The sequence below is a fragment of the Stegostoma tigrinum genome, chromosome 9 (assembly GCF_030684315.1).
Source record: "Stegostoma tigrinum isolate sSteTig4 chromosome 9, sSteTig4.hap1, whole genome shotgun sequence".
In the NCBI taxonomy this organism is placed as follows: Eukaryota; Metazoa; Chordata; class Chondrichthyes; order Orectolobiformes; family Stegostomatidae; genus Stegostoma; species Stegostoma tigrinum.
In genome coordinates this window covers 62077013-62090803 of record NC_081362.1, presented here as the reverse complement: position 1 = coordinate 62090803, position 13791 = coordinate 62077013, and the positions used below count along the sequence as shown (strand labels likewise).

General features: G+C 42.8%; 1 protein-coding gene across 8 annotated transcripts in view; it reads right to left on the bottom strand.

The window, feature by feature from the left end:
* Positions 1-9215, bottom strand: part of mark1 (MAP/microtubule affinity-regulating kinase 1) — a 206800-nt gene extending 197585 nt beyond the window's left edge. For 2 of the 8 annotated variants that reach the window (XM_048535740.2, XM_059648580.1), the window contains exons 1-3: positions 8186-8682; positions 6848-7051; positions 5932-5985 (exon numbers count right to left, since the gene is read on the bottom strand). In XM_048535740.2, coding sequence (XP_048391697.1) covers positions 5932-5985; positions 6848-7051; positions 8186-8236 — 309 coding nt within the window. In that variant the 5' untranslated portion in view covers positions 8237-8682. Of the gene's footprint in view, positions 1-4641; positions 4787-5931; positions 5986-6847; positions 7052-8185; positions 8683-9129 lie in introns of those variants that run through there. The other 6 variants (XM_048535736.2, XM_048535738.2, XM_048535737.2 and 3 more) reach the window with 5 other exon arrangements.
* Positions 9216-13791: the final 4576 nt, after the last annotated feature.

The window sequence follows — 13791 nt, the reverse complement described above, 5'->3', positions numbered from 1 at the left end:
TTTTTCTAAACTTTTGAACAAGAAGAAAGCCTACTTAACACAAAGTTCTTGCCAGCTGTCAACAGTCTTCTCTCATTAAAAGCACAAAGGAGAAAATGAATCAACATAGTTCTGACTGTTTACTTGCACTTGCTTCACTACAAGTTTACTTGCTGTAGTTAACACAAATCTGTTGTGTTGCAATGTTCTAAAGTGTTGTTGCTTGTTTAATCACACAATCACCCATAAGTCACCAACAAGATGTACAATATTTACCACCTTGAATATGAACAAAAAAATGGAAGTATTTTTCCCCTGCTAAAAAGTCAGTCTATTTCTTTTAAAAGAGATCATGACTCCATGAATAAAGTTTCACCCAAATATGATGGGGTCCTACAAATATTAATTCACAAAATTCATCAAATGAATCATTGAGAAAACGACTAGGTAGCTTTTTTTGGTGTCAGAGATAATGGGAACTGCAGATGCTGGAGATTCCAAGATAATAAAATGTGAGGCTAGACGAACACAGCAGGCCAAGCAGCATCTCAGGAGCACAAAAGCTGACGTTTCGGGCCTAGACCCTTCATCAGAGAGGGGGATGGGGGGAGGGAACTGGAATAAATAGGGAGAGAGGGGGAGGCGGACCGAAGATGGAGAGTAAAGAAGATAGGTGGAGAGAGTGTAGGTGGGGAGGTAGGGAGGGGATAGATCAGTCCAGGGAAGACGGACAGGTCAAGGAGGTGGGATGAGGTTAGTAGGTAGCGGGGGGTGCGGCTTGGGGTGGGAGGAAGGGATGGGTGAGAGGAAGAACCGGTTAGGGAGGCAGAGACAGGTTGGACTGGTTTTGGGATGCAGTGGGTGGGGGGGGGGGGGAAGAGCTGGGCTGGTTGTGTGGTGCAGTGGGGGGAGGGGACGAACTGGGCTGGTTGAGGGATGCAGTAGGGGAAGGGGAGATTTTGAAACTGGTGAAGTCCACATTGATACCATATGGCTGCAGGGTTCCCAGGCGGAATATGAGTTGCTGTTCCTGCAACCTTCGGGTGGCATCATTGTGGCAGTGCAGGAGGCCCATGATGGACATGTCATCAAGAGAATACGTGGAACAGTCCCTCTTCCGCACCTACACAGGCCCCAAACCCCACCTCTTCCTCCGGTACATTGATGACTGTATCGGCGCCGCCTCTTGCTCCCCAGAGGAGCTCGAACAGTTCATCCACTTCACCAACACCTTCCACCCCAACCTTCAGTTCACCTGGGCCATCTCCAGCACATCCCTCACCTTCCTGGACCTCTCAGTCTCCATCTCAGGCAACCAGCTTGTAACTGATGTCCATTTCAAGCCCACCGACTCCCACAGCTACCTAGAATACACCTCCTCCCACCCACCCTCCTGCAAAAATTCCATCCCCTATTCCCAATTCCTCCGCCTCCGCCGCATCTGCTCCCACGACAAGACATTCCACTCCCGCACATCCCAGATGTCCAAGTTCTTTAAGGACCGCAACTTTCCCCCCACGGTGATCGAGAACGCCCTTGACCGCGTCTCCCGCATTTCCCACGACACATCCCTCACACCCCGCCCCCGCCACAACCGCCCCAAGAGGATCCCCCTCGTTCTCACACACCACCCTACCAACCTCCGGATACAACGCATTATCCTCCGACACTTCCGCCATTTACAATCCGACCCCACCACCCAAGACATTTTTCCATCCCCTCCCCTGTCTGCTTTCCGGAGAGACCACTCTCTCCGGTGACTCCCTTGTTCGCTCCACACTGCCCTCCAACCCCACCACACCCAGCACCTTCCCCTGCAACCGCAGGAAATGCTACACTTGTCCCCACACCTCCTCCCTCACCCCCATCCCAGGCCCCAAGATGACATTCCACATCAAGCAGAGGTTCACCTGCACATCTGCCAATGTGGTATACTGCATCCACTGTACCCGGTGCGGCTTCCTCTACATTGGGGAAACCAAGCGGCGGCTTGGGGACCGCTTTGCAGAACACCTCCGCTCAGTTCGCAAAAAACAACTGCACCTCCCAGTCGCAAACCATTTCCACTCCCCCTCCCATTCTCTTGATGACATGTCCATCATGGGCCTCCTGCACTGCCACAATGATGCCACCCGAAGGTTGCAGGAACAGCAACTCATATTCCGCCTGGGAACCCTGCAGCCATATGGTATCAATGTGGACTTCACCAGTTTCAAAATCTCCCCTTCCCCTACTGCATCCCTCAACCAGCCCAGTTCGTCCCCTCCCCCCACTGCACCACACAACCAGCCCAGCTCTTCCCCCCCACCCACTGCATCCCAAAACCAGTCCAACCTGTCTCTGCCTCCCTAACCGGTTCTTCCTCTCACCCATCCCTTCCTCCCACCCCAAGCCGCACCCCCCGCTACCTACTAACCTCATCCCACCTCCTTGACCTGTCCGTCTTCCCTGGACTGACCTATCCCCTCCCTACCTCCCCACCTACACTCTCTCCACCTATCTTCTTTACTCTCCATCTTCGGTCCGCCTCCCCCTCTCTCCCTATTTATTCCAGTTCCCTCCTCCCATCCCCCTCTCTGATGAAGGGTCTAGGCCCGAAACGTCAGCTTTTGTGCTCCTGAGATGCTGCTTGGCCTGCTGTGTTCGTCCAGCCTCACATTTTATTAGCTTTTTTTGGTGTTGATTTAAGGAACGATTGTCTCAGGGAGCACGAGAATTTGCACCTGTTCCTCAAAGGGTTTGTGTTGTTTTTCTAGGGACATTACCATTGTGCCCTGAGAGAAAGTATCTGTATTGTTAGGCTGAGAGTGCCTAATGGGTTCTTTAAGTTCACGCAAATTTATTAACTTAATCTACTTAATATGTATTACGGTCATATGGGAGCTAATGAGTGAATCCGTTCACTTCACATACACATATTTAGGCCCATAAAGTTAGGTGGTCTCAGTTAGCAGATTTAACAGCAACAAATGTGTAATAAGTGCCTAGATAATAAAATGTGAGGTTAAAATCTGTTCACGATCCTAGTCTAAGGTGAAGTCAGAGTGTGACAGAGCCCCTGATGTTAATACTGCTCTGCTTAAGGCTGTATTATAATTTCATAATACTTTTCCAGATTTCCACTGTCTTTTAATAGTTTAGTATTTAATAGTTTAACACAAAACATTACTTTTAGGGCATGTCAGAGCTTTATTCTGTAGGTACCCAAGTAATTCACTAGCTTACACAGATTCCTTTAATGCATCCATTTTTATACAATAATGCTGCAATATGGATTCAGGAAGAGGCAGCTTCTTCAATTCGATACAATTTCTACTCAAAGAGGATAGGTGGAATTTGGCAGACAACTTGATGTTCACATCAGGTATTCACTGACTGTGACCTGATCCTACATGCCATAGGTGGGGGTGAGGGATTCTGTGGAAAAACTCTTGAAACTCAAATTATAAATTGCCTTTTTGGGCCATAGAAACAATAAAGAAAACCAATAATTCTTGTTATAAGATCACACCTTCTTTGGGAAAGAAAACACTACAAATATACAATGTTCCACAGTGTTTTTTAACTTTATGTCCGAACACTGATAGTTCTTTCGATAAACCAGCATTTTCCACCCCACCTCAAGCTTCCCCTTACCTTATAAAAAAAATTCTTTGAGATTAATGTGTGCTGATACGGAGAAACAAGCGTAACTGATACATGATCATTTAACTTAATATGTACATTTCAATTCTGTGTCCTTCACTTATGCAATTTAAGCTGCATCATTAGATTTTGCTGTTTTGCTTTTTTAAAAAAGTGCCTTGACCTCAAGCTCACCAGTAGAATATTCTGTCAGTTTATGAACAAGTGTTTCTCAATAGTTGTGAAATATCCAATTTGTTGCTGACAGCTGTCACATAATCAATCATTCTTCTGTATGAGAACCAGTAATAATTCAAACATGAATTATTCTTTCATTGGACTGTGAAATGATCAGTCATACTCCCAGGGTGATAAAAGAACAACTGCAGACTGTTCAAATTTTATAACAACTGGAGGCCTGCAGTTTATTGTAAATTATCTTGTAAAAAGAAAAAAAAACAGTGAATCATGAATTTTATGATTTACAATTTTAAAATCTGACAAGATATAAATAGCAGTAAAAAAGTAAAATGCTGCTTTTAGGAAATATGTATGCCATAATTAAAAATGATGATACAAAAAAGATTCAAAAGGAAATTTAGATTCCTCAACTAAATCCCAAAGTCCATAATCCAGATAGAGAGGAAAAAGTAGACAACATAACATATGATTTTGCTGAGGTATAAAATGACTATGAATAAATTGTTGACCAAAAAGAGATTGACACACATTACATTACAAAATGTTCTCATATACTGTTATAAATACTTGGTACAGTACCACTTACACACAAAATAACTGGTGAAATCCTCGAAAGTAAACTGAATCTTTCTGTTATGATATTTTAAGCCTCTCAAGCTTCACTCACCCACCCCTTTACCACGATGTAGCTGAGTATTTTTGTCCCCTCTTTCCCCTTCCTCTTCCTGTCAGGCAATGCAAGAAGTCTTTGCAAGACCACAACAGCAGATTTCGCAGATCAGCAGAAAGAAAACTGTGCAGATTACATCTCATGGTTTCAAATCATTTAAGTTTCATTCTTACAGTACACACCAGACCCCTCAAAACATGATGCACTTTTGTTTCAAATATCTTCATTCCAAGAGACAAAAGCAGGCCACTTTGCCCATCCGGTTTCTGGTTATGTTTGTGTTCCACACCAATCTCTTCCCAACTTTCTGAACTATGAAAAATTGAAATGAGAAACAATTTTCCCTCATGCTTGCTGTAATAACTTGAAAACTAACTCTCTTTAAATGAATCAAAGTAATAATTAATTGAGTGATGGGAGATTTGGTCTTCACATCTATATTTGCTAATGGATTGTATCACTGACATATTGTTGAAATAATTTATGCTTCATTTAATTCTACATAATTATCTTTAAAGTGCTTTAAACTACCTTTTATTGACAAATAGGTCATGTATGCATTGCATTAACTTGAATCTTGTTAGCTCTTAATGATGTAATGGTGAAAACATTACTCTGATCCTTTCACAAAATGATTCACAAAAGACATCTTCGCATCTTCCTCACCTTTTAATGCAATATTGGCTGTGATTTTAATTTTTACATATGTACTACTGTCTACCTTCCATATATTATTCTCTTTTGCACTACCCCAACCAAACTTAAGTATTCAGCAATCCGCAATACAGCAAACACAAAATTAAACATTAAGCAAACCTTACTGGCAAGGAAAAGTGCTTCTATAAATTGTGAAAGTGATTTGATTTTCAAATTAAAATTAACAACTTTTCTTTTCGATCACTGAATTTTCTAGTTAGTTTTCATAGCATCCAGTAATAGAAATATGCTTTCTTTGCAAACTTAACATCTGTTTCACAAAGGACATGAATGAATTTGGTATAATACTCAGTGACTGAACTTTTTAATAACCTGGTGATATTTTTCTGGCTTAAATTTTACAGCGACCACACTCACAAATATATTTTGTGTTTGTAACAGCTAAAAAAAGACGATAAATAGCAACCTCACAATCGTCCAAAGTACTGACTCACAGTTAAAAGGTTAATAGCCATTACCACTCTTGCTGAAAACACTAAGCATGATGGGAGAGGAAAAGCAAATGAGGATATTCTCAGCACTGGCCAGCTACACTCCTTGCCTTGCAACATAACGTTTATACAGTATCACTGTTTCAGGCCCACATTTCTTGGTTTACACATGAATGCCAAGTTCACGAAAGCACAATTTTTTTTTCACTAAACAGTAAACAAAATAGACAGCAAACTAACTTGCATTTTCTTCATTGTTTCCATCAATAAAACTGCAAAATGAGTCTGTAATTGGAAGTAAAATTTTACCTTTTGTAGACTGGTAGGATTCAGCTGTGTCTTGTCAATTATTTTAACAGCAACCTGAAGACGATATAAAATGGAATCAGATTGTTTATTAAAATATCTTTCAAGACTGAAATATTTTACTTCAAACACACAATTTTACAACTAGATGGTCAGAGGTATGAACCTCAAGATTGCCTGACACCCAAAACTGCTCCATTCTTGTTCCTGCCAATGTCTTACAAAAGCATGCTGTTTATGCGCATGCAGCCTGAATAAGTGTGAGACCTGAAATTTATTTAGGTACAGAGTCTTAAAAAGTTAATAATTCCTCTTTGAAGTATAAAGTGCAAATTTTCAACAGAAATCAAAAATTCTTTGCAGTAATGAAATGGCCCGGTTTAAAACTGAAATGTTATAGACAAAATATGGAGAGAAATAAAGAAAATATTAAGGCTAGAACACACACACACACACACACACACAAACCTTGGGTTACAATTTAGCTACATTTTCCTGTAACTCTTCATTATGTTAACGTGAATAATCGGCTCTGATGGCATAACAGAACCAATCCAAAAATCGGCTACATCCAAAAAGTGTTAGACATATCAGAGATAAGGAGCTGAATATTGGAATAGTTGCTACACTGTCCTGCATATTATATGTCTGTATCTGCTTTGTTCTGCGACCACCAGCACAAAACAGAATGAGTGAACCAACCACAAGTAGGTCAGCGTCCCAGGATAGTGGAAGGTGGATGGCAACAACAGTCCACGTGGAAATGAAATCAGAAATCAAATAATAGAAATGTGAAGATAGAACATTCAAGGCATATTTCAAAACAAAATGAGAAAATAACTACATTTCAAAAATAGTACCAATACAGCAGAAATTAAGAAAAATGCTCTAACTATGGGGAAAAACCAATAAAACTCACTTCTCTCCCCGTCAGAACATGTCGTGCTAATTTTACTTTCGCAAAGTTTCCTTTGCCTATAGTCTTCAGCAGCCTATAATTTCCAACGTGGGGTTGCTCTTCAGTCGTAGATGCCACTGAGTTCCTGCATCGTGGTAGGTTTTGTCTGCTACTCGACTTGGAAGGCTGGATTTGAGAGTCAGCATATCCATCAAGAGACGTGTGCTGCAAAAGTGGTCAAGTACACACTGCATGAATTATTTCAAAATAATCGATATCAGACACCCTACATTTTTAGTCACATACAACTTAAAATTACGACATTTATGGCTTTGAATACTTTCAACAAGAATTTTTGGATAACACGGAAGAATATAATGCATACTGAGTGTGGCGTCACTGTACTCGAATACCTTCAGCGTTAGTGGTTACCCACAGCTTGCTAAAAACTTCAAAATATTAAACCAGATTCCTTCTCAAATTAACACACACAAAACTAAAATTCCTTCTGGTACCCTCAATAGTTCCTGTCGATGTTCCACTGTATTAAAAAAAAGGGAGCATCAATATTGAGAAGGCTCAAACTAAAACGGGGATTGAATATACACTACAACTAATTAATCAGTCAAGTCATACTTAAAAAAAACACTTGCACCAGCAATATCGATTTTGATGTATGGCACCGGATGGTGTGGCTGACCTTTAACCCTCCCACGAGACGTCAGTTTTCATATGTCTTGCATCAACACATTTTCCTCCTCCTCCAGATATACAGGGAGTAAAAAAATTGTGAAGGAATCATGTATATTAAAGCGGATTATGGTTTTGGGTGTTGACAATCCAAAGGAAATGAGAGAAAAACTCTCACGATAAGTGATCAAATTGAAAATTACTGCGCCAATGAGCGATACTAAATAGGGACGGGGTTCTTTTGTGGTCCAGTAAACAGCTCGTTGTCATTGAGCTGCTCCTTCCAGTCAAAGGGAGCCTTAAAAGGATATATCCAGGCTGAACGGGGGGGGGGGAAGGGGTGACAAAAACAACAAAGCAAAAGGCAGAATTTTGAAATTAAGGCCGAAAGAAATAATCTTTCTTCAGAAAAGAATCCTTCCAGATTATACCGAGAGAGAGAGGCCTGTGTGATCGATGAAGCAGGCGAGTCAGTGTCTCTGCTCTTCTCCAAGGGATCTCTTGTTTATAAAAAAAAATGCTGTAACCATCTCCCCGAGCAGTCACACAGCCCTGCTTAGCAAGAAACAGGCTCATTCTTTCAGCGAACGCCTTTTAAACCCCCGCAAATTCGACTGAAGCATTCACATAAAAGTAACAAGAATAAAAATGAAACATTGTCTCACTTACATTTTCTGTGTCGCGCTCATTCACTGTAGGCAATGGCGTTCTGGTCGACATTTTGGCTTCACACTCAGTACTTAGGCCGAATTGTTCCTTTTCCAATTATTTCTGCCCACTTCCACCTTTCTCTTTTCGTTTGCCTTTCTTTTCTCCCCCTTCAAAATAAGAGAAGTCTCCAACGAAGGAGGGAATGTTCGCCTACATGTTTGATAGGAAATCCTCCATTACTGACCGGGCATCTATTGGTTAGTGAGAAAGGTGGGGAGGGGAGGAAGACTAGAGAGAGAAAAAAAATCTGTATGAATTGAAAGAGGAGAGAGAGAAAGAGAAATTGGGAGGGGGCGGGGGAGGGAAGGAAAAGGAGAAGGAGGCGGGTGGTTAGAAAGCCGCCGGAGCTCAGGTGTATTTGTCACCGCAAGCAGTCAGGGACTGACGGAGTTTGCCCGAGAAACCGTGTGGAAGGCAGCGAGAGAGAGAACCCAGCGGCAACCACTTCCAGTACCGACTCCTGCTTGCAGTATTAGAGCAGGCACGGTGTCTTTTCCTGGACTTTAAGCAAAGAGGGTTCCAAGAAGTATTTAATCTGCCATTCTCCAACACCAATCAATACTTCAGCAGAATGACATTGACGTGATGTATTGTATAATAGACCTTCAGTGGATACCATTTTATTGCTGAATATTATTCTTTATCGTCCACTCACGCACAAAGTGTTTTTAAACAAAATTCGTACTCCTTAGAGGTTAAGTACAATTTATTCGGGTAATTTTATAACCAGGACAAAACATCTCGTGGGCGTAAAGCAACTGTGGCAGATAATAATTCAGAAGCTTTTGTGATTACAGGAACGGATTATACCGTTTCGCCCGGTGATTATGTGCGCAAATTAATTCATGCAAATAATGTCTTACGGTCCCTCATCAGGTGACTCCCACCAAATTCCTCCTCACCTTCCAGCTGGATACCATGAGATCTGAATGACATCTGTAAATCTTCACAATAACCATCATGATTTCCAGTCACTATTTGACTATTGTTCTTCTTGATTGCAAACCAGCAATTACAAAGGCAAAACACTGCCGATGCCGAAGATCTGAAGTTAAAAACAAAAAAAAGCTGAGAATGCTCAGCAGTTCAGTCAGCATCTTGAGAGAAGCAGAGGGCAGAATGACAGACCCTGAATGCAGTGCAGGTTATGTGGATTAGCCAAGGTAAATTGCCCCGTAGTGTCCAGGGAAGTGCAGGCTTTGGTGGATTAGACATGGTAAATGTGGAGTTACAAGAACAGGATGGGTTTGGGTGGAATACTGTTCAAAGGGTTGGTACAGACTCAATGGGCTGAATGGCCTGTATCTGCACTGTAGGGATTTCATGATTCTATGTGGGCTACAATGTAAAAACTGAGAATTGTAAGCAAAGCCCAGCAAGGATTTTCTAGATGTCAGGAGCAACTAGTTCCATTCAAGGTTCAGGGCATGGAGGAAGTGGTGAGAGTTTATTAAGTTGTTATTAACTTACTAACACTACATCTCCAAAGACTATAAAATATAGGTATATAAGTAGGCCATTTGGCCGATCAAGTGTGCCTCCCCATTCAAACACGGCTGATACGTTTCTCAATTTCATTCTCCTGACATCACCCTGTAACACTTGATCCCTTACCAATCAAGATCCTATCCATCTTAAAAACACACAATGACTTTGCCTCCACAGCCTTCTGTTGCAATAAAGTCCACAGATTCATCACCCTCGGGATGAAGAAATTCCTCCTTATCTCTGTTCTCATGGATTATCCATTCACTGTGAGACTTTGCCCTCAGGTCCTCATTTCTTCTGCTTGTGGAAACATCTCCTCCATGTCCACTCTCTCCAGGCCTCTCAGTAATCTGTATGTTTCACTGCGATCCCTCCCTCATCCTTCTAAATGCCATCAAGTACAAACCTGGAGCCTGCAGCTGCTCTCATATGATAAGCTTTTCATCCCTGGGATCATTCTTGTAAACTTCCTCTGGACCTCTGGGCCCTGTCCAACTCTAGTGAATCCTTCCTTAGATACAAGGCCCAAAACTGCTCACAATATTCCAAACACAGTCTAACCAGAGCCTTACACATTTCTGCACTTGTAATCTAGGTCTCTTGAAACAAATGCTAACATTGCTTTTGCCTTCTTGACTGCCAAATAAACCTATGTGTTAATCTATGTGAGAATCCTGAACTAGCACACCTAAGTCCCTTGGTGCTTCAGATTTCTGAAACCTTTGCCCATTTAGAAAATAGTCTACATCTCTACTGTTCCTTCCAAAATACATAACCTCACAATTTCCCACATTATGGTTCATCTGTCACTTCTTTGCCCACTCTCCTAGCTTGTCCAAGTCCTTCTGCAGCCTCCCCACTTTCTCAACACTACCTGCCACTCCAACTATCTCTGTGCCATTGGCAAACTTAACAACAATGCTCTCAGTTCATCTGTCTCGATCATTAATGTATAACATGAATGGCTGTGGTCCCAAAACGGAGGCCAGTGTTACTCCACCAGGTACTAGCTGCCATCCTGAAAAAGATCCCTTTATTCCCACTCTCTGACTTCTGCCGGGCCAGAAACTCAGAAACTCCTGCTGTTGCTGCTCCACCATTTTCCTTTACAGGCTCCCCACCCAATCAACACTGACCAGCTCCTCCCTCATGACTTTGCAGTTACCCTTACTCAACTGTAACACCATTACATCTGATTCCAGCTTCTCCCTCTCAAACTGCAGGATGAACTCTATCATATGATGGTCACTCCTTCCTAGGGATTCCTTCACCTTAAGATCCCTAATCAGGTCTGACTCATCACACATCACCAAATCCAGAATTGCCTGTTCTCTAGCGGAGTCCGCCACAAGCTTCTCCAAAACAAATCTTATAGCTATTCCACAAATTCCTTTTCTTAGGATTCACTACCAACCTGATTTTCCCAGTCTACCTGCATATAGAAGTTATGCATGATTATTTAATATTTCCTTTCTGACATGCCTTTTCCATTTCCTGATTTATTTTCTGCCGCATATTCTGACTACTGCTCGGGAGCCTGTACACATCTCCCATGTGCTCCTGAGATGCTGCTTGGCCTGCTGTGTTCATCCAGCCTCACATTTTATTATCTTGGAATCTCCAGCATCTGCAGTTCCCATTATCTCCCATCAGGGTCTCTTGCCTTTGTGGTTCCTCAACTCTACTCACACAGGTCCTACTCCGTCTGACATTGTACCACTTCTTGCTATCATTTTAATTTCATTTCTTATTAATGAGGCAACCCTGCCCCCTTGACCATTTGTGTGTCCTTTCAATGGGACATGTATCCTTAGATATTTAGTTCCCAAACCTGAATTCCTTGCAATCACATCTCTGTGATGCCCACAACATCGTACCCACCGATTTCAACCTACAAGCTAATTTAACATGACAAAGTGTAGAGCTGGATGAACACAGCAGACCAAGCAGCATCTTAGGAGCAGAAAGCTCATTTAGTTTGTTTCAAATACAGCACACATTTAAGGACAGCACCTTCAGTCCTGAATTGACCGCACTCCTCCCAACTTCTCATAGTTGTCCCCTTATCTGCTGTGCCTGAAATTAGATTTCATACTCTCTATCCTATTGCTTAACAACTTCTGATGATCCCTCTCCCCCTTTAAAATTTTCCAAATTTTTCCATGCAACTGACCCTCTTTCCCCTAATATGTAGTTTCAAGACATATCCACTGCCCTAGTTATGCACTTTGCCAGAACTCTGGTGTCAGAATGATTCAGTGGGACCTGACCCACTGGGACAGCTCCCTCCTTCCCCAGTACTGGTGCCAAATCCCATGGCCCTTTTCTCCCACATCAATCTTTGAGCCATACGTTTACTTAATCATTAGTCTGGTTGATCCTGTATCAATTTGCCCAAGCCCAGGTAGTAATCCAAAGATAATTACCTTTTTGGTTCTGCTTTTTAATTTAGTGCCTAGCTGCTCACATTTCCTCGGCAAAAACTCTTTCCTCTTTCTCCTTTATCATTGATACCTATGTGGACCAGGTCAACTGGATCGTTCTCCTCCCACTCCAAGTTCCCCTGCAGCCCAGATGAGATATCCTATAATCAGGCACCAGGCAGGCAACACAGCTTTCAGGACTCTCGATCCTGACTCCAGGGAGCAGTGTCTATGCCCCTGACTGTACTGTCCCTGTTTATGACAACACTTCTCTTTCCTCTCCCTTCTTGAATGGCTCCCAGTACCACATTGCTTTGGCAGTTGGCTTATCCTCCCTATAGTCCCTGCTCTCGTGCACATAGGGAGCACGAATTTCAAACCTGTTAGACAAGCTCAAGTGCTGAGGGTCCTTCAGCACTACTGCCTGGATCCCTCTACCTGTCTCGCTCGTACTCACAGCCTCCTGTTCCTGACCACAGACTGAATTTGAGATCGTTAGTAAGGCAGTGACTGCATCCTGAAAGACGGTGTCCAGGTAACTCTGCTCCTCCCTGATGTGTCTCAGTGTTCAAACCACAGACACCCGCTCACTAACTCTAAGCCTGAGTTTCTCAAGAAACCACCTCACTAATACACAGGTCCCCATTCTCCCATGCACCGAAAGAAAGTAGATGCCAGTAATTACCATTGTCAAAGATATCTGGTAGGTCCAGCACACCACTTGCTCTTCTGCACACCTGGTACCAACATCCCAGGGCACAATCTGTGGGAAGTGCCCAAAACATCTTATGTCCATGGATCTTGCCATTCAACACATGCCAGCATCTCTGCTCCAACATGGCTCATCTCCAAAACCTTTGCAGTGAAATTCTACACCGTAGTGCTGCACTTGAGAGCACCCTGACATCTCTCATTGCAATGCAGCCACAAGAAATCTTGTCCTGCTTGGACAGGCACCCAATAAAGGGAGGACCAAAAGCAGAAGTTGCTGGAAAAGCTCAGCAGATCTGTCAGCATCTGTGAAGAAAAACAATCAGAGTTAATGTTTCAGGTCCAATGACCCTTCTCAGAAATGATGGTATCAGGGAAAAGTTTATATTGCAGAAAATAGGGAGGGGAATGGGGTAGGGAGCAAACAATAGGGTTGAGCCCAAAAATAGAGAAGAACAGTTGGATAGACAAAGGAGTTGATAACCATTTGGCTAGGAGGGCTCTCTGCTTCTTCCTGGAGCAAAGTCGTTAACTGTCTCCACCCACCAGAACCCTCCACCAATTGTCCAAGCTTGTCCTCACCCTGAACAACTTCTCTTTTAACTTCTCTCATTTTCTTCAGGTCAGAGGGGTGGCCATGGGTACCCACATGGCCCTAGTTATGCCTGTCTCTTCGGGGGGGTATGTGGAACATACCTTGTTCCAGTTCTATTCCAGCCCCCACCTGCAACTCTTTCTCCAATATATCAATGATATCATCAGTGCTGCTTCCCTCTCTGGTCCGGAGTTGGAAAAGTTTGTCAATTTCACTTCCAATTTCCACCCGCCCTCACTTTCACCTGGTCTATCTCTGACTCCTCCCTTCCCTTCCTCGTCAGAGAGAATATGAACAGCAGATGCTGGAGAATCTGAGATAACAAGGTGTAGAGCTGGATGAACACA